We start from the raw sequence: 27538 nt of genomic DNA, 5'->3' as shown, positions 1-27538 counted from the left end.
TCAATTCATTGTTACAGTGCAGCAACAACTACAAAACACAGAACTACATAGACTGTGATCCTTTTCTCTGTTTCAGTCTAAGCTACATGATGAAATAACTGTTATTAAGCACTTTTAAATCTTAATTATTTGGATTATGGCAGAAAAATATTATATTCACAATTTTAAATATTGCAATTACTAACTTATTGTGAGATGCATATTGTGAAAATATTGTATCGGGAGATTTAGATATTGTTACATCCTAACCTGTAAATCAGCAACAAATGTGGCCTAATTATCTACCCCAGGATGAGTGGTTAAAATGGTGGTTGAATCAGATACATTGATGTAAATAAGGGTATCTCAGGGCAGGGGCAAGCAAAGTAGAGTTGCTAAATACGTGATTGAGGTTGCTGTTTACACATAATTGGTTAGAGAAGCCCCACGGCATGGAACTGATCAAATGTGTCTTTGTGGAGTTGGTTTGAGGTCAGGAAAAGCAGAGGTTCAAATGAGACATACAAAAAATTATAATCAATAATGCTATGTGATGTTAAATATTTTTAAGTCCAAAAGTTTATTTTTATGGCTTTAAAGTGAAAAATTGTCCAAGATGTGTTTTGTGATCAACAGGAGAAGTGGGTGTGGAAAAGTGTCTGTGTTTGAGCATAGAGTTGCATTAAACTATGAAGAACTGAATCATAATAATATCAACAGTATACTTTTTACAAGTACCAGAATACAGTTTTTATTGCCTCATATACTAGTGTTGTTGTAGCTCTGTGGTATAGTTTCAGCTTTCTGCTGCAAGATTTTGAGGACTTTGTTCCCTTCAGAAAATATACTATGTTATATATAATATATTTTAATTGTTAATTGCTATGGCAACTGTCTAATTTCTCTGGGTAGGTTGTTTCAGTAGATGGTGATCCTGTTAAAATTGGGTATCTTTGCTTCTATTGCCATATGATGTACATACTGTATACTGAATCACAATAGTAAAATCTCAGTCTAGATTCCACAGTGATAATAAAAACAACATACAAAATAATAGTTTCTTTAAAGGTCTTACATTACAGAAAATTTACACTTGTGAACTTTAAGTGTTATAATGTTGTTACCTCATCAAAAACATACCTGGAATTGTGTTTTGTTTCATTCACACACATTTGAGTAATCGAGCATTATTAGGCTCTCAACATCTCCAAAGCTCAAAATGCTGTGTACCACCTTGTGATGTCATGAAGCAGTAGCTTTCAGGTTTACAGCTACATTTTACCTTAGGTTTAGTACAGACTGGAAATTCCAAGGCTGAAATTATTCAAATTATTCTAGTGAGGGTGCATGGAGTTAAAAACACTGGTGCATTTCCTATATTACTACATGACATCACAAGATCAGAGTATTTGAGTGTTTTCAGTTTAAGAGAAGAAGTCATTCTAAATAAGCTGGGCTTGTGTGTTAAAACATGTGTCAGTGAAACAAAACACAACTCCAGGTATGTTTTTGATGAAGACACAACATTATAACATAGATCAGAAGATTAAGTAATGTGTTGCTGTTCTGTACTACTCCTGATGGATTATGACTATTCTATACAGGAATGGGACAGTATCACATATCACAAGACTGCACACATTTCACCTATCCCATCTCTTGAGAAGCTGTAGATTCAAAAAGCAGTGAGGCAATGGGGCCATGATTGTGAACAGGATTGCATCATTTATTTTAATAATTTCTTTCTTGTTGACCCAATCTCACAGGGGGGACATCTTAAGTGTGATACAACTACTCCAACGCCCATCCCTGGTACAGCGTTCTAATCTTCACATCTTGTTTGAGCAGGGAGCGCATGATGAATAGTGAAACGTATTTGGTGTCAGATGAAATGTTTCCATGGGTAATAAAAATTCATGGATTGCAACCAAAATCTCCCATTTTTCATTTGGTAGAATTAATGATAATGAACAGATGCCCTTGGAAGTGTTCTCATATAAAATTCAACACCTTAGACCACAAATTGGGTTGTTCCCTGTGAAATCAACAGTCCAGGTTAAGCTATGATAGATTGATAGAGGTCTTGAACGGGAGATTTCTAGGTCCTTCATGTTTTAATTATTTTTCCTCTTCTCTAGCTGTGAGTGCTGGTAAATTTTTAACAACTTTTACCAAACAGGCTTTCAAAGTTACTCTAAAGTCATGGGCTCGGTGCAGTGTAGAGTATCCTGAATCCGTTCTGCCGCATGTCTTTTTAATGAGCCCATTGAAAGGAGACACGGGGCGGCGGTGTGTGAACGGACACACCTGCCTATGTGGAGGAATGCCTTTAAGTCCCCATACGTTCTTTGTGTCATCTATTTAATGATATGACAGTGAGATATTATTAATGGTACAGTGCCATGATACAGATAAGTATTTCCCTCTATTCACCTTATTCCAGAAGTTTGGTTGTATTATTTCTTATGGGGCTGCCGATCTTGACAACAAATAAAATAAAAGACTGTAAAGCTTTTTTTAAGCCCCCCGGAGAATCAGTGCAGTGTGACTTGTTGGTGCACATGGAAATTGAACATTTACACAAATGAACTGACTTTATGTCATGTTTTAGCTGCAAAATCATTCCCAAATTAACCGGAAGTGCCACCACAAGAATGCACGGTTTAGGAGTGTTTAGAGACAAAAGTGGACGGGGTAGAATAAAGTGAATATAAAATATGATTTAATTTGCAAAAAAATTCTATTGTGATCCAATCCATGTTATGATGTGCTATTTTGGTGCCTTATCATGATTAAGCCTGTCACGATAATTACTAGACTTATCGTTCAATATATGCTAGATAAACACATTTTTCCATGCTTTGTTTTACACGTGTGTCTTTTCGTCACATTAGTGGGTTTTATACAATATTAGGCTTATATGAGTTGTAGATAGTCCAATAATTCACTGACACATTAGCCAAAAAATACTATACTCTACTAATACTAATTACTATAGAGTAACCATTATGTATACTGTGATTATCTTTCTTTAAGGTTATTGTGAAAATAGTTTCAATTCAATTCAATATTATTGTTTATTGGGATATTTTCAGAATCACTATATCACAGATTATAATTTGTGACAGGCCTAGTGACAGACCAATTTAACTAATCACAGTGAAGCGTGAATTCTCATATGCTAAGGAGTTGCCTACATGTCTGAGCATAACTTTCTTTAGTAGCAAGTATGGACTGAGACCAAAAAACAGGGACAAATCGGTCTATGGTGGAAATTGAGGACTGGGAAGGCTCTCAGTTTGAGGCGGGGGGTGTTTATTATAAGTCTGCTGTTACTATGGCCAACAGCTGGTACACTGGACTTCTGGACTTTTCCAGAACGCGCAAATTACTAATACACCCCTGAATCGGAGGCCACCACACTGTGGCGCAATGTGATTTGAGGTGGGCCGGCTTTTTCCCGGTAGTACAGATTATCAGTCCTCCTAGTAGCATCACCTTGTCTCCAGGAGATAGAAAGGTTTAATGCCATATTGTGGAACATTTGAGACAAAGGAATAACATTTTCACAGAGACAAATAGGCTCTAGTCCCTACACCAGAAAAGTGACATAATTTAAACATTGATCTATTCTCTGAGAAAATTGTCAAATTACGTTTATATTAGTTTTGTTTACTAATTCAGATCTGCTATAGTAATGTCTTCAGCCTGGTTTACATATAATTTTAGCCCTGTTTTACACTAGTTAAAATTGCATTCTTCAGAGCCTTATCCATTTCTCTGTATTCAAACCAAACTGAAATGACTTTGTGTATTGCGACGTGTCAGAGTGTATTTACGCGTCTGGGTGCATTGTGTAACAGTGACTAATGAATCATTGAGAGGCCTGGCGGTCCGGGGGTGACTCGACTATAGCTGATTGGTAATTAATTGTTAATGAAGCTTAGCGAGAAACTACAAGGATCTGGGGAGGAAAAAGACAGAATACTTTAACGAAATAAAAACCCTTGAAGTGCAGAAGATGGGGGACATAGGGAGATGGAGAAGGGGAACTTAGCGGACAGTACATCAGGAAGATTCTGTTGATTTAATGGGCTGTAAGCAGACACAAATCTACTGGAACTATGGACTGAAGAGGAACTGGGCTCTTTGTAAATGATCCTGGTTTGACCCTGTGTATTATAGCGACAAGTTCCATTGAAATGCCATATGTGGTTGTTAAAGTTTTAATAAGCTATATAGAAAATAATGGAGTGATAGTGATGCCAATAGAGTGAGATCAGTGAGCCAAGTTATTACAGCACAGCAAGATCATCAAAACTTGAAAACGAAACAGCAAAGTTTGTAGACAGCAGTTTTGTGTTGTTCAAGGATCTCACAATATCACATTTTAGTGTTACAATTAGTGAGAAGAAAGAAAGAAGAAACATCTTAACGATCATTTACAATTACTGAAAGCATGATAAAGCCATGAAGCCAAGAAGCAGTGAAATCTTGAATTGGCTTTTTTTACATTCTGTAAAAGATTATTGCCCTTACGTGACCAGCATTTACATTTAGGTTTATTATTAGAAATACATTTTTTGCCTTGAAGACTTTAATTAATATAGATTTATTTTATTTCTTGCGATAAATCAAATAATCTTGACCTCCTTAAGTCATGCTAACAGCAAAGCCCAAACATATATCCCAGATGAAATTGTGCAGTGATCTGTTATCAAACAAAAAGGCACCTAATTTTTTTATTTTTCAGAGACTAAGAGCAGTATTTAATGCAGGGAGTAATCTTTATGTTATTAGATGTACTTCTCCTCTCACTGACCACCAAATTATGTGTGTTTTCTTAATCAGCAGTTCAGTGTACCTTTCCGTGGCCCCCATTAAAGTATGTTCTTTAAGTAAAAAGTTTTTAAAATCTGCATAATTACTATTTTTTAAAGGGGCTGAAGCCAATTTTTACTGTAAAACCTTGAAAAACAGAACTATTTCATTTAAAAACATGTTTGCAGTGATCCAAACTCTCACTCCTAACACATTTATATCATCCTAATTATTCACAGTGAAGAATTATAAGTGCTTTTCACAACTTTTAGAGGCCAGAGCCTTGCTGTCACAGTAATGCCAAAAACAATTAACATGCCAACTGCGCACTTCCTGATTCTCCAGCAATAAACTCTTCTTAATTAGATGTAGACAGAGAGCAGCTTCATTTTGACTCTAAGAGCTGCTTTTGGAATATATTTGTACTCAACTACATGCTAAAAATTGTGTACAGCCGCTTTATTAACAGCCCCTTCCCTTCGAACATTTCTGGAGCCAATTCACTGATACAAAATAATATAATTTGCATTAGCCAGAACCATAAAATCCCTTTCTTCTACCAACTGGCATTTTTACCATTCCATTTTTCCCCCCAGTGATCCAAAGTTATTCCTTTCTTTCCTAACACATTTATAGCATTGTAATTATTCATAGTTAAGAGTTATAAGTGCTTTTCACAGCTTTCAGAGGCCAGAGTGCAGTTTTGCTTTTACAGTAATACCAATTACTGGCATGCTAACTGCACATTTCCTGTTTATAATTAGATACAGACAGAGAGCTGCCTCATTTGACTCTTAAGAGCTGCTTTTGGAATATATTTGTGCTCAACTACATGGTAAAAATTGAGTATAGCCCCTTCCATTTGAACATTTCTGGAGCCAATTCACTGATACAAAATAATATCGTCTGCATTAGCCAAAACCATAAAATCCCTTTCTTCTACCAACTGGCATTTTCACCATTATTAACAATGACTTTCACGCTCAATTTCCCCACTCAGCCTTTTAGACTGGAGCATATGCATCTCATTTTACATTGGACTCACGCCTGCGGAGCCGGAAGCAGTCTTTTTGTGACCATGACAAAAAGACGATTGAGAATTTCTATATTTCATTTATTTTTCGTGTCTGTTCGGGGCTGATACGCGTCACTCAACCTTTCAAACATCTTTAGGACAGATGTGGTGAGACTGTGGGCCTGCTCTTATCTTCTGAAGCCAGTTTGTGACCTCTCTAAGACCCCTGTGGCTCATAAAAGAAAATCCTCTCCGTCAGGTTCAAAATGTTGTGGAAATCCTGTCTGTAAGAAAGACTTATTTTTCACTCCAGTTGATTTTGGGGATTGTGGAAACGTGTACTGGCTGATTTAGCAGAACTGATGGTTTGTAGATAGTAAAAGTGTTTTGTGGAGGATTTGAAATGGAAATGTCATGCTGAAGATAATCTAGAAAATAGGGCAGTGCAGTTATAGTCAAAATTTAACTATACTGTTTAAAATCGAAGTGGAGGACTTGTCAGAGTTTGCTGTTAAATTGCTAGTATCAATAGACCTACTGGAAATCATACGAATAGGACTTGAATTTTTTTGTTTTAAATTGTTAGTTTGCTATGTCATCAGTCCTAGATTCTCATCATTCTGAAACACATCGAGATCAGAATTTTAATGCCGCATTCTGTTCAACTGTATCAAATGCTGTAGTATTGGTTATTGTTTGTTATTGTTGTAGTACATCACAGTTTAACTCGTATCTAAAGTAAGAGTCTCCTGATCATCTCCCAGTTCACAAATGGGAATTACCTGTTGGAGCTGTGTTTGAGTAGCCAGGCTGGTGCCACCTAGTCCCCTCCACTCAATTTCATTTCTCTCCAGCAACTATGTCAGGAATCGGAATACAGTAGACCAGGGGTGTCAAACATATGGCCCATGGAACGGATCCGGCCCTCCAAGACCTTTAATCTGGCCCTCGGCTTATTTTCTACTATAATATTTTAATTATATTTTCTATTAAAATATTGGTAATTTCTGCACCACTTAGCATAGCAGCATCTCCAGCGCCTCTGTGCTTGGCCGCCTCCCACCAGAGCAGCACACATGAAGACTTGCCTCTTTCCAAACGCTCTTAAAGGACGATCGTTTTGACTGTTGACCGTGACACCCTCATCAGCAAAATGTCAAAAATGAGAAAAGTGGATGCCGAGTGCAGGATTTTACAAGAAAATGGACTCATTCCTATTTGCATACAAGGTAATGTTAAAACATTGCGTTGAAATTGCATTTTTCTTAAAGTTTCAGGTTGTTCATTATATTACAATATTTTGTAAAAGAAAGAGTTCATCAATTAAAAAAGATTTCTGTAATAGATTTGCATTTCTCTGCACAAATATTTGAACTTATTGCTATATTTGGGGTATATATGCCGTGAATTTTCTGATCTGGCCCCTTTGGGATCAAAGTAGGTTGGATACGGCCCCTGGACCAAAATGAGTTTGACACCCCTGCACTAGACGGTTTGAAAGAACCACGAAGTTGTAAACCGTGCACTGACCAATCATTGAAGAGTTGTGAACCCATGATGTCAAACTCAAGCACCTGTCTGAGTCCCTTCTTGTGGTGCAGCACAACAGTAAACAAAACAGTCGAGATGGATGTAGACGAAGCCATACATTCTGTGTTGGCAACGATTCCCGAGAGCGAGGATTTAAAGCTAAAACAAAGAGAATGTTTCTTGAATTTTATCAAGGGGAAAGATGATATTGCCCTTCTTTCTACGGGATTTGCGAAAAGCTTAATATACCAGTTAGCCCCGTTAGCTGTACATTACACACCTCACGACCAAATCGCAGCGATTGGTTAAATAAAAAAGTACCCACCTACTGTTGAGTAGGTGGGTACTAATGCTGTGACGTCAGATGTTTTCCATGAAGTGAAACCTGCTGATGAATCAGGCTAGTCTTTCAGGGCATTTTTTCAAGTTGGAGGTGGATAATCTCCAACTTGTTTTCAAGTATCATAAGACCACACACAAACATCCTTATTTTGTATTGAAAATGTAATTATGGCTTAAAATGTTGTGTCACATTATAAGAGTGGTATTCAAAATGTTCTTTGTATTGAAATTATTATTATTGTTATTATTTTATTTTTATATTTTATTTTCACATTTTTGTTTAGCAAGGACATGGCTCTAACTAGGGTACAGTGTTGTCAGAAGGAGACCCAAGGAATACATTTTAATAGACAAGAAATAAGGCTATTGAGTTTTTACCAACTTGAAATTGGAATGTTTTCTTTTGCTTGCCACTGCATCAGAAGTTCAAAGCAGGTCAGAGGAGGTGCATCTCTATGGCATTTAAAACACTTGATCAAATCATGAAGGAAAAAAAAAGTTCACCAAAGTCTCAACAAGTAAAAATGCCACGGTCACCACCTGAGGATTTGTAATAGAAAATGTCTTCTTTAAAAATATTTGAATTTCCTCTGTTTTGAAATGTGCATTTTTGATGTATTACTTCATTTTCCATATTGTTTGGGCGCTGAAGCAAAACCTCCTCAGTCATTCTGCATCTGTGACTGATGGTAACTCTCGAAATGATACATCACTTACTCTGTTTCTGTGCACACAACGCACTGCTCAGCTCCTGCAGACTCTTATTGAAGGAAAATGTGATTTGCAAGGTAGAAAATATGTTATAAAATATTTTATATAATGTTTATGTTGTTATCTAACGTCACATGGGTGTTTATTGTTCCTCAGACTCATTCAAATGTGGTTTGCTGAGTTTTTCTTTTCCTTTGTCATTCACCTTATAGTATTTCTGTTGAATTAAAATGGTATGCACTTAAGGCTAGGTAAAATTAATAAAATTAGACATATTTATCTTCCATTTATTCAATTACAATTTATTCAATTTCTCAAAAAAATAAAAATAAATAAATAAATAAAATCCCTTGGCAAAACATGCATTCTCACTGTGAGCAAGATCGCTTCTCCAAGATCTAATTTGGCTTGGTGACATCAAGTCTTCAAATGTCAATATCATCTCTATGGAGACAATCAAGTGAAAGCACACAAAAGTTTCATAGTGCACCTTTAACACAAAGAAGTCAAATGCATTCCTCCAAAGTCTGAACAGTGGCAGAAGATCAGGTTGTAGACCCCTTATGATTACTGACAATAACACATAACTGAATCTTGATTGGGATTTGATTGAGCCTATATTACGCTATTTTCTGTTATTATAATGTTGTTTCTTCATCAAAAACATACCTGGAGTTGTGTTTAATTTCATTCACATGTTTAACACACAAACCCTTCTTATTTAGGCTGAATTCTTCCCTCAAACAGAAAACACTCTGTTCCACCTTGTGATGTCATGGGGTAATACAGGAAGTGTTTTTAAACTTCACACACCTTCACTAGAATCATTTGGATGATTTCAGCCCAGGAATCAACAGTCTGTACTGAACTAAAAGTGAAAGGTAGATGTTAACTTGAAAACTACCACTATATGACATCACAAGGTGGAACATGAACATATACAAACAGCCTAATAATGCAGATTACTCAAAGATGTATGAATAAAGCAAAACACAACTCTGCGTATATTTTTGAAGAGGTAATAGCATTATAACATAACTCACAAGAATTCATTTTTTGTTATATAGAACCTTTAATTGCACTGCCCTACTTATTGCCCAATACCCATCACCAAGGACTTAATGGCAACTATCGTCACTAGGTCCTCACATATGTCACAATTAAACCCTTGCGTATACTTAAACCATGGCCTGCAGTGTGTGGAGTGACTTAGTGTCCTTGCCTAAGCACCCTAACTTATTGTCTCCTAATGAAGTGCACTAAAGCCTATTGTAGCTGGAGGCCCGTATTACCGACCTGCTATCTGACCAGACCACATGAGCACAGTGGTCTTATTGTTTCCGGTGGACACGCATCTGCCCCTTTTTTGATGTCTCTATGGCAGCATTGCGGTTGCCATGACGACGAGCAAAAATGACATTTGGCCCTAAATGTGAATGTGCGTGTGTGTGTGTGTGTGCATGCATGAGTGCTCCAGTGCCTTTAACATCCTGTAGATTTGACAGAAACAGCATGTTGAGGGTTATGTTACAAGACCCCACCAGCCCATCCCACCCATCACCCCTCCCTGAGTAATGGCATAGCGGTCACGGGAGGGCATTGACGTATTGTATTGGTGAGGTTTTATCTTTTCTATTCAAAGTTCCCGGTTTACAAATTGCTTTATTGCACTGCTATTGTCCTGTTTTGTTTTTGCCAAACAGAAGGACCATTTTGGATTCTTTCGTTTGACGTACGTACAAAGGGGGGGCAATCTCATAAAACAGGTTCCTGTGATAATCCAATTTGTACAAAGATAATGAATTCAGGGTGTTATCAATGCAGGTCATCTGAACTTTATGTAAATTAATTGCAGCATGCTTCTCCAGAGGCAATACCATCTGAACACACTCCTGTCTCTATATCACTAAGGTGCCCAAACCTTCTTTTCTCCATGATTTTTTTAGAATGTTCCACAAATATCTATGAAGTACATCACGATAACAAATTTTAAAGCACAATATATTTCTATTTCGATAAATTATAATATTGAAACTGCTTTATGCCACTGACACAGAGCAAGATATTCCAAGTAAATCAATTTTTAAATATACAGCCATAGCCATATAAGTTATTTATTCTACCCTCTACAACTCAAAATTCATCTTAGTACAGAAAATGGCTAAAATCTCTCCACTATTGCAAAGAAAATGTACATTGTGTAATACTTAACCCCAAAATACAGTATATTGTTCCAGCTTTCATAGATTGTAATTATCATGACAGGCCTCGTACGGAGACAAGTGACTCCATCAAACTGAGGCAATAGAAACACATTGTAGTAACTGGATAACGTTTTTACCATAGGGTGACACATTCCAGACAAAGCAACCACTTTTTCATTGGACAAGCAGGTGTCTGACCTTTCTCCAGAAAAGTTTCATAGTATACCTTTAAATTTCATATATTTCATTGGAAATATGAATGTATTTTGTACTTTATTCTGGGAGCTTTTTCAAAACATTTTACATTATAAAATTTTTTGCAAATCATGTAAAATACTTGTTTTTGAGCCTCAGAGCCATCTCAGATTATTTCAACTCAAATTCTGAAATAATGTCAACACATCAACCACATGCATTGATGTTTTAGACAACATAAAAACAGGAAAATTCTGAGTGAAATCTTCCACATTTGTAAAAGTGCAATGTCCTGAGGAGTCCGGAGGAGGAAATGCCAGTCTGTCTACCAGTCTGTTTCAATTCTGCAGTCTTTTAAATATAGCCCTAAAAGGTTATTAATTTGATAGTCTTAAAGTCAGAAATTCAATTGTAATTCCAGGCTAAATCGAAAAATTGAGCCTGACGTTCCAAATGGACAGACCTTACTAAGCTTGTTTGAAGCTGGCAGACCGTAAACAATAGATTTTATGATATAATTGATGGCTGCACATTGCACACACATCTCTCTCTCTCTCCCAGAACGGAGTCGTGGGTCAGCGGTTCACTTCTGTGCACCCCGTTACCACGGCAACCCCATCAGCGTCACCCGGGACGACAGACGGTGCTCAAAGTTGGCCTCTGGTGTGACTTTCGGAGTTTACCCTGAGTTATAACAGCCCCCGGGCTCTGAGGTGGGGAGGGGGGTTGGTGTTGGTGGAGTCTTGAAATATCGCCCTTCTTTTGTTTGTGCTGATTTATGGAGGTACCAGCCATGGCCATGCTACACTGCTCGGCTAGCACTTTATTTCCCCGACTGAAGAAATTACCCAGCTTGTTTATGTAGAAGGGAGGAGGGCTGCCGTAATTACTGTATAATGGTGCATGCAGGAGTCTGTTGGTTGGTTGGCGATCGACTGTACAGAACAAACCAAGCCTTAAGGTCGGGTTTAATAAGGTAAAAAGAGAAGCAACAGATTGTAGGGTGAGATGGGGCTGCACTGACACTGCAATACATTATACATACAAATACACAGTCGAGACAGTGAATACTTAAAAAGAAAGTAGTTGTGGTGCTATATTCTGTGACAAAGTATTCTGTACAAAGCTTTAAATAATCCCCCTGCTCTCACGCCCTATTTTCTATTTTCAGACCTGGCTCGTTCTCATTGTTTTAGCACTTTTGGGGCTTGTTTTCACTCCGTGTGCCATGAGTAGCAGCTTCCTTTGTTTTTAATAAGATGATTAGGATTGTATAATTAATTACTTTACAGGGACATTTTCAGACTATTAATAGTATTCACATAAAAGGTTCTGAAATTAAAATTGCTTTGTTTCTGATGACATCACAACATTCTATAGGCCAATAGTATTTAAAGGTGCATTGAGCAACTTTTCTGGTGGAGGGTCCGTCAAATGTAGCCTGAGTCATCAGCCGGTTTCACTGTAGAAACTGTCTGACCTTGCAGCAGAGGGATTCGTTCACTCGATAGTAGAAGGATACTTTTTAACTTAACCAATCACTGCTATTTGGTCATGATGTATGTAATGCGCCACTAACGGGGCTAAAATCCCGTAGGATGAAGGGCAATAACGTCTTTCCCCTTGATAAAATTCATTCTCTTTGTTCCAGCTTTAAATCCTTGATCTCAGGAATCGTTGCCAACACAGAATGTATGGCCTAGTCTACATCCATCCTGACCCCTTTGTTTACTGTTGTGCTGTACCAAAAAAGGGACCCAGTCATAGCTTCACAGCTCTTTGCCGATTGACTGGTGCGTGGGCTACAACTTCTGGGGTTCTTGCAAACCGTTTAGTGTAACCGATTCCTGACCTAGTCGCTGTAGAGAAATGAAATTGAGTGGAGGCACTAGGCGGCACAAGCCTTGCTACGCCAAATGCTCTTCTCCATGGAGATGTCACTGCTTTGTCTGGAATGTTTCACAGTGTGGTATTAAACCTTTCTATCTTCATGGACACTAAACCAGATCAGGTCAAATGTGTGGAGAGCCAACCCTGCTCACAGTCAGAATTCCTGTTTTTTTAGGTGTTTTTGAGCTATTAAACCACCTGTGATTTAATAAATGTAAGGTAGAGCTGTTTATTCCAGGCAGAGCAATGGCATATCCACGGAGAAAAATATTTGACGGACCCCCTGCCAGAAAAGTTACATACATTGCACCTTTATTACAGATGGGGACAGCTAAAATTAAAATGCTAGAATGCTGATTTTTGTTGTAATACAGTGAATTCTTGGGTGTAGTCACTGATAGAATTGATCACATTCAACATTTGTGAATTTTTGGATACTTCATGCCAAAGTACAGTGTAATCAAGAGGAAATCTGATCATCACTTGTTACTAGAATCTGAAAACTACAGTTAAAGCAATAATAGAAAGGATTCTGTAAGGTGTTGCAGTATACTGTATATTTTAACCACTATATTACTTCAAGTACCTATAAATTCATGTCACGTTTTACTTTGTGAAAACTGAGGCCCTTGTTGTGATCTTGCCTGGCCAGCCAAGACCACACACTTTTCCTTTTCTGTACAAAGACTCACAAAGACAGTCTGGGCCCTGATCCTATTTCCCAGAGCTCAGAAGGACGTATTGACTCATGGTTTCCCCAATTAGAGAAACGCATGTCTGTTTATGTCAAAACAAACAAGGTGTTATGAGGAAAAAAAGAACAAAATATTAGAGGACTGAGGGATTGCACAGGTTTTGCAGAATCAATTCACAAAAGAATAAACTATGAAGTAAGTAAGTAAGAGGTATCACGACACAAATGCTACAAATAAGTGATTGTGATTTTCTATAGCCTGGTTCCTGCATTTGAACAGAAAGTAGAAGGGACTGCGTTCGGGGCAACTAAACCCTGTTAATATGAGATGAGAGATTTGATTTTATTCTTGTGATAGATGACCAATGAGCTCCTCCGTTTCCCATCACTGAGATAAACAAATCTGACTTCATGGCTCTGAGTTTGGCCTCTGATCTTCTGTATTGATACTTTGCAGCTGATGTTGTCAACATTTCCTGAGGGTGTGAAGCTAACTAAAAGCACTGCTCTGTTTGAAGCTTTGTAACAAGTTAGACTTAATCTGAGCTTTATTTTAACACAGTCTGACCAGAGAGATCTGACTTGGTTGGATCTACAACACGTGGACTGATTTGTGCTGTTAAACTAATCTCTAATGCTCATATTAATCACAGGCTCCTGAAAATGTGTAGTTTAAATTCATTTTGTATTATTCAGACTATTTTACACAATTTTTGACAGTGTTTGCTAATGTGTGCGTTGTGTCTTCATGGTGACTGATGAACATTCTGCCAATAGACATACATGTAGAACACCCCCAGCATGATGTCGCTGCAAAGTGTAAAATAAAATATACAGTGAGCCCCAGTCTATATAAAATCAAGAAATAGCATGATTCTTTTGACTTTGAGATCCAAACAGCATGTCGTTTGTATGTATCTCTTCAAATGGACTGTTCCTTTGGTTTTTGTTCATTATTAGATATTTGTCTTCCTTCTATAACAACATCCTGTCTCACTTGTCAAATGCCAGTGTGGAGTATAAATCCTTGTGCTGATTAGTTTTGATCACAAACCTGTCACAGCCATTTTCAGTTTACAGTTTTCACTTTATCTCAGTCACTTGTCATTTTTAAAATAACTTATTTTGGCTTTCTCTAACTTTGTTTCATGTTTCGTAACGGTTTCCTCTCCCTCTCCTGGAGCTCAATTGTCAGAAGAGACACAGAATTTGTGCATTGATACTTTACAGCTGATGTCACCAACATTCCCTGGGAGTGTGATGGTAACTGTAGGCAGTGCTCGGTCTGGGGCTTTGTTAGACTTTAATTTGAGTTTTCATTTGACACATCCTGACCATACAGAACTGACTTAGTTGGAACTACAACAGGTGAGCAAACACAGATGATCTTAAAACTTAATGTGTGCATCATATCTTCATGGTAACAGATGAGCATTCTGCCAATACACATACATGTAGAACACCCCCAGCGTGATGTCACTGCAAATGATCAGTTTAGAGGTTACAGTGATGTTGTGAACTCAGCAGATGGGCACGTACATCTGAGAGCTTACAGACCTGTGTACAGACCACCTATGGCACCGCTGCAGTCTCTTATATAAGCAGACTGAAGTACACCATCAGCACTATCATCTGCTGCCAGGCTCGTACAGAATTATATTAAGCACAGAGAGTTTCACTTTACCTCTGTTCACCCACGGGCTTACTGTTTACCCTGCAGCCATGGTCAAAACCTCAGCAGCAGCCATTTCCAACTCTTTCACCTCTTTCTTTTGCTCAAACTTTGCCCTTTTCTTCCAGCCTATTTCACATTTTACTTTATGGCAGCGCTAATGCCAGCTTTTATACCTGCACTGGCTCAATGACTGCATTTGCAATCTTTCTGGGATCTACATTAAACTCCTAAAATATGATTTTACTGAGATAACTCCGGTACATTGTCTGCTTGTTTCCATTAACCTCCTGAGACCTGAACTTTGGTTTAGTATGCGTTTTAGATAGCTTCTAACTTTTTGAGGCAAGTGAGAACCAATATATGCAATAACCAAATAACATCACTTCACAGGAAGGTCTTCATATGTGAACATGTCATATGTGGATATGTCGGTCTGAATTCACTCAAAACACAGTAAAGACACCATTATGTAAACCTGTCTTAGACCTAGTTAGAACCAGTTTAAATCCTGTTTGAGCCCGTCTGAATCAGCACAGTACCAGTGTGAGCCTGTCCAGGTCTAGTGAAGGTCTAGTCCAGATCTCGTCTGAATCAATCAAGACCCAATCAGCACCAGTCTAACCCCTTGCAGAACCAGCCCAGAGCCATTCTTAGCCAGTCTTAGTCAGTCCAGCCAAACCAGTCCAAAACCAGAAACCATTAATAACCAGTCCAAGCCTAGTCTGAATCAGTCAGAACTGGTCAAAACCTTGTCCAGTCAAAATCCAAAACCTAGTCCAGATCTAGTGTAAACCAACCCAAATCCTGTCTGTTGATGTTTTATATCCTAGAATGTTACACAGTATGCCATTATATCTCCATGAGGTGACCCTGCTCACAGTACATGTTTTTCCAATTTTTTGTTATTGGTAATAAAAACCTTGGTGAATAAATGCAAGACAGATAAGTTTATGCCATATATGGAACCTTCCGAGACAATGCAATAACGTCTCCATGAAGAAGTAGGTGACAGAAACATTTTAAAGCACCCCTTTTAATTTTTCAGATTATGATAGCTTTCTGTATATTTCATTCTATATTGTACCAAATATATTGCATTACATTTAATATTTAATAGATAAAGACATTTGGAATACTGTGGTGTATTTATGTGGTTTGATTAAACTTGAATACATATATAGGCTAGTTGTCACCAATAATACTCTTAAATTGCCATACTTATGTTATACATTTGATAATCTAGCCGAAGGAGGTCACGAAAAGCCAGTGTTTTTGTAATAATCATAATTGCTATGATCATCTCTAAATTATGGTCCATCTCAACCCTACCCCTGCTCTCACTAATGCTGCTATTATTTTTAAATGGTGGAATTTTGCTGTTGACCTAAATAAAATCCTTCATGACTCAAATCCCAGCCCACTGTTTGTGAAGACTGCTGAAGGCATAATATTTATATAATATTTTTCTTTTTACTCTTTCCAGGACTGGGTGTTCCTCACTCGATTCTGCTTTCTCACGGACTTTGGACGCCTGGATTTCCGGTTCCGATATCCAAAGGTAGGATTAGTGGATTAGGGATGATTTTATTATTTTTCCTTTTAATACCTAATTTCTGTTGACCAACCTACATGATATGAGTCACAATATAACACAAATATGTTTAACTGAGATATTAAATAGTCACAGATTATGGCTGGTTGCGGCAGGACGGAAGGGCATCTGGCGTTAAACCTGTTGTGGCACCCCCTGAGAGGAAGAGGGCAGCTACAACAGGCTTTATCACAGTTTGACACAAAGCTCAGAATGGACTCTTGTTTTTACACAACACATTTTTTTTAGATAGCAATTGTTTATTGGCATGGAGCGAAAAGAACATTAATGGTGCACTATGTAACCAGCATGTCTCCATGGAGATGTTATTGCTTTGCCTGGAATGTTCTACAGAATGACATTAAACATGTTGTTAAACCATGGAGACAATGCAAGTGGCACGAAAAGGGTAAGTTAAATATATATTAGAATTACAATGCATAATAAAATAAATGAAAGATAGACAAATTTCACGCTATACTGTGGAACATTCCAGGAGCACTCCATGGAGGTGCCCCCCTCACCAAAAACTTATAGTGCTACTTTTAATGTTGTATAATTATTAACTGTTCATGTGCTCTGACAGTTCACACACAAATGACAATCCTAATTGGCAATGCCTGAATATTAAAGGTCTTTACTACAATTGACTACAATGAGCTTTAAGCCATTTTATGTTGTTGTTTCCTCATCAAAAACATACCTGAAGTGTATTGTTTCATTCACATGTCTTCTGCACTCTTCTCTCTTCTCTTTTAATGTTAATTTTATGATGATTATTTATATTTTGATTTGTTAGTATTGGGATTCTGTTTTTCTTATTCTGTAAAGCACTTTGAATTATTCTGTGTATGAATTGTGCTATACATATAAACTTGCCTTGCCTTGTCTACATCTCCAAAGCTCAAAATGCTCTGTTTCACCTTGTGATGTCATTAAGCTGTACTTTTCAAGTTAAGAGCTACCATTTATCTTTTGTTCAGTAGAGCTAGGCAATTCCAGGGTTGAAATTATCCAAATTCTAATCCTGATTCTAATGAAGGTGTGTGGAGTTTTAAAACAGAGAAGCACTTCCTTATTTCATTACCACATGACATCACAAGGTGGAGCAGTGTTTTCTGTTTGTTAGAAGAACTCAGCCTAAAACAGAGCACTTGTATATTTTTGATGAGTAAACAACACTATAACATAGATCAGAAAATAGCATAATATAACATAACTTTAACATGCATTTTTGAGTTATGAATTAAAAACAAGAAAATCACAACACAAGGCAACAAAATGTAAATTATATTACTAAACCACAATCATCATAAAATATGCATCCGGTGTTCAACCATGTATCTGCCTTTTCAATGTCGCTTCCAGTCTCCTTTGCTCTTACTTTCCTCCTCTCCCTATTCTATCCCCTGTTCCTGTCAGTCTATTCCCAGTGCTGTCTACTGTGTTCCTCCGCTCATCTGTGGCGCTCGTAGCCCGCAGACTCTACCAACCATTTTTCCTCCTAAAACGCCATAAATCAAGCCATCTCACTCCTCTGTGATCTACGCACATCCCCGGCGCCCCTGCCTCTCCCTTAATCTCATTCACTCTCTCTCCCCTTCTCCTCCCCACAGTCCCGATGCTGTCAAAACATACTGCTGTATTTCGACGACACCTCTCAATGGCCCGCCGTGTACAAGAGGCCGGAAAAGGTGAGGAAACCACTTTGCACTTCTCTCTCCATCACTGACAAGACCTAATTAAACTCAACACGCTCGAGCATTAACTAATTCAGGACATTGACGTGCCAGGACCCTTGACTTGTATTTACTTCTCTGGATTCAATCGCCTATTCTGCCTGTTTTTTTTAAAGTATACAGGCTTCACACAGGCAGCTAGTAATGTATTATTGATTGCAAATGGAGTGATCAAGCTTAGAAGAATCGATATTTGCGTAAAGATCAGGTTGGGTTCGGCAGGCTCCAGTGGTGGAAGAAGTATTTAAGTAAAAGTAGAGATACCGGAGCAAAGAAACACCCAAGAGAAGTATCACATGAAAAAATAAAGTCCCTGTTTAAAAATGCACTTAAAGAGTAAGAAGTATTTTGTGCAGAGTCTGAGATCTTATAAAGCTTCAAACGTAGTTCATCACAAAAGTGAATTCATATTTTTTTCGTTGCTGTTTTTATTTGTATGTTTTTGTTTGCTCAAACTACAAATGTGTGAAAAAATAAACCCCTCAGCCTTTTCAGCAGGTCTCACTCTATAAATAATAAAAACTTTTACTTTTCAGTCCAGTTCAAAAATGTAGTGGAGTAGAAAGTTCAGATACCTGCTCTCACATTTGATGATGTAAAAGTAACAAGTATTCACTTAAAAATGTACATATACCTGCAATTTTTACTTAAGTGCAGTGCTTTACTACTTTTACATCATTACCTACCACCACTGGCAGGCTCACTGGAAATGACAAAATGTAGAATGTGGATTTGAATATGACGGATCATTATATTAAAATGATATACACTCCATTGTCTTTACAGCTGTATTACGCTGGGCTAACAAAGCGACTGGCCCATTTGTAATATCCATATTCTTCATGCAGCGTGGATTTAATAACAGGCTGATTAATGTTCGTGAGGGTAGATATAGCGGTCTCTCTTTCTCTCTCAGATTTTAATATTATCACTTACAATGTCTAGTGGCAAGTGTGCTAACATAGCGAACTTCTTTTTGTTGTCCAAGAATATGAATTACCCTACTATAGTGTCTAAGCACGACTTTTCACACCCAGTCAGATATCTAGCATTTGTATATCAAAAAGGTTTATTGATTGATTGATTTTTTTTTTCTTTTCAAATTCTATGAAACGTTAAAGCGATATTTAGTCTATAGGATGGGGCAAAATGACATTTTCTCACCCTTCATATAAATCAAGCAGGATTTTCAATACAATATGTCTTATTAAAGTAAATCAAAAAAGGCTTACAATATTGTTTTCCTGAATATTCCCAAGACTTTTAATAATTGTCAATTACTGTTTTTAATAGTATTTTCTTGAAGACATTACAGTCATCATTTCATATTCTAATGTGATCTAATTTGACTTCACATTCAAATTCACCTTACACACGTCTATTCACGTCTCTCCAAGAACAAGAGCAAGCAGTGAAAAAAAGAAGAGACCTATATTTCTATTTTATTTATAATTTACGATTGCACCTACAACAATTACTTTCTTCAGTAAACATTTTAGGAATTTTTATCTCGCTGTGGTGCATAAATAGCCTCCCTTTTATTACTATGTATTACATTGCTCAATAAGTAATCTATCTTTCAGTGGTTAGGCCAGCGTTGTATTATACTGCTCAAAGACAGGTTATGTATGTGAGTATAGTACATTGCAAATCTCATATTAGACTTAGACAAACCTTACGGATCCAGAAGGGTAAATTATTTGGACACAATGGCTCACACACCAAAATAAATATAATATGCATAATTGTATTCATTTTTTAGCATATTTTAATCTCTCAAACATTAAAACTAAACTAAAGATAATAGGATTTATTGCACACTGCTCAAAACTAGCAGTGATATTCCATTTTTCTTCTTTCACTAATTCTCATTGACAATACAAGAAAAACTCTATCCCAGCGGAGACAATACCATCATTTTTAGTTTGACTCAGAAAATGTGTAATAAATCACCATCTGATGTGCTCCCAACTTCAATTACCTCTGGATTAATCACACCTTTGCCTTTTGGTCTTTGCAAAAATAACAGCGCTCAGATACTACTTACAATGCGAGCAGCTGCAGCACGGAGCTCATGCCAGAGGCAACAAGTGTTAATGAAAAATATTCTAATTAGTATCCAAAATAAAAGTGTGAAGAGAATAAACTCCCTTTGTTGATAAAATGAATATGTGCACAGTGTTTGGCATTGAGATTTAGTTTTGGGAACCTTCTGGCCTGTAGGCTTTTCTATTAATTAGCTATTGAGAATTTATTTATAATACTATTTGCTTTGCTATTGTGTCAGGGTGGACCAAATTTATCAGCTACTTAAGATAGTAATGTTAAGGGTAAGAACAATGAAAGTAGATTAAAAAAGGCCAACCTTTTAAGCCTACTCATAATTATAGCAAAAAAGAAAAGGCAACAACAGTAACATGAGGTTAATTTGATCTTCTCATAATTTATTCTAGAAAATTCCTTTTTCAGAAGTTTTATTTATTATTATTATTATTTTTTATATACTTCACTGTTTTGTTGCTGTAACATGTCTGGTTAGCTGATTAAAGACTTACTTATGCAAAATTTTCATAGGTAAACAGAACTGTGCATACCAAGTTTAGCAACCATCACTCCATTTATGCTTCTAAACATTTCTGATGTCTAGGCAGTTTTCTGTTAAATAACCACCAGTGGGCGGTAAATGTTAGTTTGAGAATTGCACAAAACGGAAGAAACAGAGCAACAAATAAACAAACATGGAGGCGCCCGTGGCAGTTTTTAAATTGCACCTGTTGGAAACATGGATCTAGGTTGGAAAAGAGTCAAATAAATTAGGTGAGATTTATTTGTTTTGCAGTCTGTTCTAGTCATTTTAAAAACTTAAGCTTCCACTGTTGAGCTGTGTTCACTACTGCCCCCAGTGGTTAGCTCATATACTGCGGCGTGGCTAAGATTCCACATGGTCTGAGGAGATGGAATAAAATAATAGACAAAATAACACAGAGGATGGACAGAGGCCTCCATGTTTATCCATATGCGTCTAAAATGTAAGGCAGAAATGAGCATTTACTCATGTTTTGGCGTTGACTTAGAGGTAGAGGCAGGATGACAGCACCACCTGCAGTCCAATATCTTCTGTACAGTATCCCCAGTGTGTGATAATGAAAAGACCCCCTCGTCCTGGTTCATGGTCAGGTATAAAAACAAACAAAACTTTTGTCTTTAAAAACCAAGTATTTTAGAATAGGCAAATGACAACTTTTCCATGTTACTTTATGTCTCCATAAAGTCATCTCTCGCTATGTAATTCTGCACCACTTTAACTTCCAATTTATGTTGTTGTGAACATCTCAAACAACTTTACACAAACTACCCAAAGTAAGAATTAGCATTATGTACTAGAGAAGGAGAAATTAGAGAAGACTGAAGAAGAAAAGAGTGTAGCAGGTGGAGCTCATCCTCAAATAGGGCTGTGCAATTATTCAAATTTTAATCAAGAACGAGTTTCAGTCATGTCTGATTGTCAATGATCAGCTTGGGTCTTTTAATCGAGAGGTCCACAGCCAGTGCTCTGTCAGTAAAAGCATGTGGACTGCAGCAAAGTTCAGATTTTGGACGAAGAAATTCAACTGTATTTTTTGTGTTAAATGGTACTGATTAAGCTTATGTTTATGTTAATTAAATCAATACTGATAGCCATTTTGTTTTGTTTCTGAAAAATAAAAAAAATTAAACTGGGCAATATGAGGAATTAAAATTATAATATTTTTTTGCTATATCACCAAATATTATCCTGAAATTAGGCTGTAAGAAGGATGCGCATTGATATATTGCAAAAGGACCAATCCCATTGACACAAAGTGTTCACATAAAAAAACACACAGTTGTAGGAGGTGGTGTAGTGGGTTAAGTCTGTCCCCTGCCAAGCACAGGGCCACTGGTTCAGTTCTAACTCAAAATGCATCATTATTTAACATTCACATTAGAAAACATTATCCACCATACCATGCCTACTCAAGTCAAAGTGGTTTACAAAAGAATTACATTTAGAAAAATCACTGTATGATTGATGTATGATTTAATTTAATTTACTTTTAATCTCAGAAAAGTTGAACACGGACAGCCAAACTGAAAAGGGTTTATTGATCTATAAAAATATTTTCACAGTATAATTGCACCAAAAACAAATTCAAAGGTACAACAGGTAAGAAGTAAAATGTGGTTACCCAGTTTTGTTGATTTTGGTGCTTTTATGAGAATGACTTTTGCTGAAAAGCAGTTACGACTGTGTAAAGATTGTGTTTTTTGTTTTTGTTTTTGTTTTTTTGTGTGTGAGGGATAGGTGTTTAAAATGTAATTTGACTGGAATATGGGGCTGAACAATATTACATAAAATATACAAAACATACAACAAAGACAAAGGGGGTCTATTGTTCTGGACCACAGGGCTTTAGGGGCCCAGAATTTTCATATTCGTGTATATTAGCAGGGGGCCCATGGGAGGCTTCTTGCCCCAGGCCCCCAAATTTCTGTCAACAGACCTGCTCCGGACTATTCTGTTAATGCGTATTTAAGCCCTCTGACTTTCACAGAGGTTAATACCGCCTTTAATTTCCTAAGCTGTTTTCCTTGTAAGTTAAATGCTTTGTTTTTCTAATTTGACATTTGACCTCTTTTTCAGAACTGCTACCAGAAGGAAGCTGTGTTGCGTCCGGAGAACAACCAAGTCATCAACCTGACCACGCGCTACACGTGGTCGGGCTGCATGGTGAGATCTTGTTTTTATTTAGCATCTGTAACACTTAAAGGTCCTATATTATTCCAAATTTACTCTTGTGAGCTTTTAGCCATGTTATAATGCTGTTTCCACCTCAAAAACATACCTGGAGTTGTGTTTTGTTTCATTCACAAATGTTTGAGTATTCCTTTATTATTAGTCTGTGTATATCTCCAAAGCTCAAAATATTCTGATACTCCTTGTGATATCATGTAGTGATCGTTTTCAAGTGAACAGCTACCTTTTATGCTTAGTTCAGTAGAGATTGGCAAAGGCTGAAATTCTCCAGATGATTCTAGTTAAAGTGTTTGGAGTTTAAAGATGCACTGTGTAATTTTTCTGGTGGAGGGTCACCTGATTGTCTCCATGGAGGTGTTATTGCGTTTAGAATGTTCCACGGTAGAGATTAAACTCTCAAGGTAGAGATTAAAATCTCAAGGGAAACAACTATAGGCTATATTACAGGTCAGATCTGTGGCGAGGCAATATTCACTGAGAGAATTATTGTATAAGCAAAAGGAACACCAGTAATTACTAGCAAAGCAATAACATCTCCATGGAGACAAGCAGGTGATGGACCCTCCACCAGAAAAGTTGCTCAGTGCACCTTTAAAAACACAGTGGAGCACATTACTGGTGGAACAGTGTTTTCTGTTTGAGAATAGAACACAGCCTAAATATGCAGGATTTGTGTGTTAAACATGTGTGAATCGAACAAAACACAGTCCAGGTCTGTTTGTGATGAGGAAACAACATTCTAACATAGATCAAAAAATATCATAAAATGGGCCTTTTAACACACTTCCAGCCTCCTCCTCCATACTTCACAACTTCTCCGCCACAACCCTGACCTCCCTGTGCTTTTCTGTAACACATTATCGCAACACCGCTCATATTTTATCCTTGCTATTTTAAAAGGAATATGTAAAACAGGAAAAAAACACAAGTTGGAGCTAATGGCCTGTAATGTGTTTTCATAACATTTCTCTGCTGATGATGCATATCCTGGCTTCATCTCATCATCGCCAACACCTTTTTGGAGACCCTTTTGTGTCTTTTTAATGGGGACTTGTTTGCTTGGCACATTAAGGAAGTGTGATTTGCCACTGCTGTCGTGTGCCGTATTGGATCACACATCGGCGTCTATTTTGGGGTGTGAAATATGTTTTTATGTGGATGTCTCAAGCTCCCACTCATCTGCGATAATTCAATGTAGCTCTGAGGTACAAGCGTTGTTGGATCATTTATTTTGTTGATTCCATTTTTTCAGGTGGAGGGAGATGAGAATGAGGAGGTGCTGAGTTGCGTGGGAGGCCGCAGTTTTCGCTCGGTGAGGGAGAGGTGGTGGTACATCGCGCTGAGTAAATGTGGGGTAAGTAACGACCTTTGAACTCCTCCCAGACGCTGGCTGATATGGTCCACTAGTGTGCGTGCAGGTGTGTGGGTGAGACAAAAGGGTGGGGCAAATGGACCCATGCTTAGTGGTGATGTGAGGGATAGGATGGCTGTTTGTTTTTTGTTGTAATGTCTGGATTTTTCATTTTCAGTATATATCATTTGTAGGAAAATAGATGTTACAATTTAATGGACTGCAGAAACACGCAAAAGTATTGCTGGAATCCAGAAAACACTCTTCTTCAATATTTTATGAAGATGTGAGTCTGGTTATTCGTGAATCTCCCCATTTTCAAATGGATTGACAAGTGGATGAGCCAATCGGGAATATGCACGGTCTTTCCGTATTGGAAAAAATAAAGGAAAAAATATATCACAGAGGGATGAAAAACATAGCAGATTTCTGCAGAATCAATGAGTGAAGAACTAAACTCTGTCAATCTGAGGTGAGAAGAATTAGATTTTATTTGTAAAACATAGGTGCTCAATGGCAAGTACAGCACAGTATCTCAGTCAGAATAAACATATATGATACTGCTGCTGCTGCTGCTGCTGCTACTACTACTACTACTACTACTACTACTACTACTACTACTACTACTACTACTACTACTACTACTACTACTACTACTACTACTATTTATTGGGGTCATAACTGAAATCATAATTATCTGATTGATACTATCTTTATGTAAATCAAAAGTTAAAGATGCACTAGGTCACTTTTCTGTTGTGGGCCCTGGTCCATCACTTACTTCAATTCACTTCAATTAAAGGCATCTTTATGGCTAAACGAAATACCTTAGAAAATAGTATATTCTTTACGTAAGCAAGGTTGCTTCTTCACAGATGTGACCTGTAACTTGGCCTAGTGGCATCACTTGTTTGTCTCCATTGTGACAGATTAATACGTTTAATATCATTTTCATAGAGAGCGTGTGACCGACCCTCCATTAAAGAAGTAACATAACACACCATGATGATGTTGTATCATCTTATTTTCATTAAGTTATGAATTATGTTTTGTAATTAATTTTTAAAAGCCACTAGTATCAGCAACAATATCATTAAGAAAATAATTTAATGAATTACCTGACAGAAAAATAATAAAAAATAATATTGCAACAGCTGTTTACGTGATGGCTATGTTGAAAAATCTCTCAATAAACTGCATCCTCACATTCTTTTGAACTGTTTATTTATTCATAAACGGAGTTCTATTTCAAGTGGCAATATAGTAACATTTATTTCCTTAATAGCACTTCATGTTTGGACAAAGACAGCTGTTTTTGAAGTTTTTAAAATAAACTTTTATGTTGTTTTTATCAGACAATATTATAACTAGGTAGGATTTTTAGCATTTAGTAGCATTTTTCTTTCTGTTAGATTTGGTATTGGCCACAAGCCTTATATTTAAAGGTTCTATATTATGCAAAATTGACTCATTGTAGCCATGTTAAAATGCTGTTACCTCATTAAAAACATACCTTTATTTGTGTTTTGTTTTTCACATATGTTTTGACTAATCCTTCATTATAAATGTGTCTACATCTCCAAGACTCAAAATGCTCTATTCCACCTTGTGATGTCATGGAGCAGTAGTTTTCAAGTTACAGCTACCTTTTACCTTTCGTTTAGTTCACACTGGCAATTCCAGGACTTAAATTATCTAAATGATTCTGTTGAAAGGGTTTGGGGTTTAAAAACACAGTGGAGCACTTCCTGTATTACCACATGACTGCTGGAACACCGTGTTTTTTGTTTGAGAGAAGAACTCAGCCTAAATATGCAAGGTTCTGTGTTAGTGTGTGAATGAAACAAAACTTCAGGTATGTTTGTGATGAGGGAACATTATAACATAGATCAGAAAATAGCAAAATATGGGTCCTTAAAATGCATGTAATTGTATATAGATAGATTAAAAACACAAGTTAGTATTGCTTAACATCTATGACATGGTAATTACAAAAAGCCTGGCAGACTGCAGTTGCTAATAGCGTTGCAGTTTCTTACATCACGTGGAAGTTTTTTTTTGCACCAGTTAACTTATAAATAATATCCAAAATCTTGCACAAAATATATGTTGCTCTGTCTCTGACTTTTGTAGCACAATTTCTCAAACAGAGATCAGTGCATCAGAATCAAAGCCTTGACTATTAAATCGACCAAGATTTGGAGACTGTTGTATTTCCCATCTAAACAGGCCTATTATCATCTGCATTGTTTTGATTTGTATAGATACACTGTTGTATAGGGAGCTGGGACGCTTGCTGAAATGGATTGAAATTGCCTGTTTTGCTGCCCCAAATGCATTTTCTACTTTAACTCGCAATCATTATAGTCTAAGAAAGATGTTTTGGAGTCAGCAGCAGCATCACATATTGAAATGGGGAAAGCGGAGGCACAAACCACACGGCACCCCAAGGAAGATTCTATGATGTTTTAAGGCTTGTTTTTGCGCTAGCTCTCCATAAATTTTAGATTAACTGGAGTATAATATTTATCCGTGCTAGTGTTTTTTTGGTTGACTTTTTAGTATTTTGTACAAGGCTAAGGGAAAAATCCAAGCTCCTAACAGTGATTTATGGTGGGACAAGTAAATACTACATGTAGATGGGGTGTATAGAGATGAGTTATGGTAGTTGCTTGAGTGAGTTTTAATGTAGGCGATATATAATGCGTAATGGTTTTGATCAGTGATAAATGCTGTGAATAATGCTGTGTGGCCTTTATAGTTCTGCGTTTATTCTAACAGAGCTCCAAGGGGGATCTTAAATGTTATACTCTCAGCCATATAAAGTCATTATAAAAGGTAAATGTGCTTTAAAATGAATAGGCTGTAGGAGGTAATGACTATTTTTGGTTTAACTAAATGTTTTTAAAGTTTCGCTACTGTGTTTAACTGCACTGCACTATATGAGTTTAATCTGCTTTTTAAAAATCATAAATATTGTAATGACAAAACATAACAATTATAATGTAAAATATTTATTTCTTG

General features: G+C 37.0%; 1 protein-coding gene across 1 annotated transcript in view; it reads left to right on the top strand.

The window, feature by feature from the left end:
* tmem145 (transmembrane protein 145) overlaps positions 1 to 27538 on the top strand; it is a 72057-nt gene that overhangs the window by 4763 nt on the left and 39756 nt on the right. The window contains 4 exon segments of the mRNA XM_055163830.1: positions 16540 to 16614; positions 18264 to 18341; positions 23050 to 23136; positions 24416 to 24517. Of these exon segments, the coding sequence (XP_055019805.1) occupies positions 16540 to 16614; positions 18264 to 18341; positions 23050 to 23136; positions 24416 to 24517 (342 nt within the window).

This window comes from Boleophthalmus pectinirostris, unplaced genomic scaffold (assembly GCF_026225935.1).
Source record: "Boleophthalmus pectinirostris isolate CB_2022bp ecotype Guang Dong unplaced genomic scaffold, ASM2622593v1 HiC_scaffold_6, whole genome shotgun sequence".
Taxonomy (NCBI): Eukaryota; Metazoa; Chordata; class Actinopteri; order Gobiiformes; family Gobiidae; genus Boleophthalmus; species Boleophthalmus pectinirostris.
The sequence above is the reverse complement of the archived record's forward strand: the minus strand, read 5'-3'. Positions and strand labels throughout refer to the sequence as shown.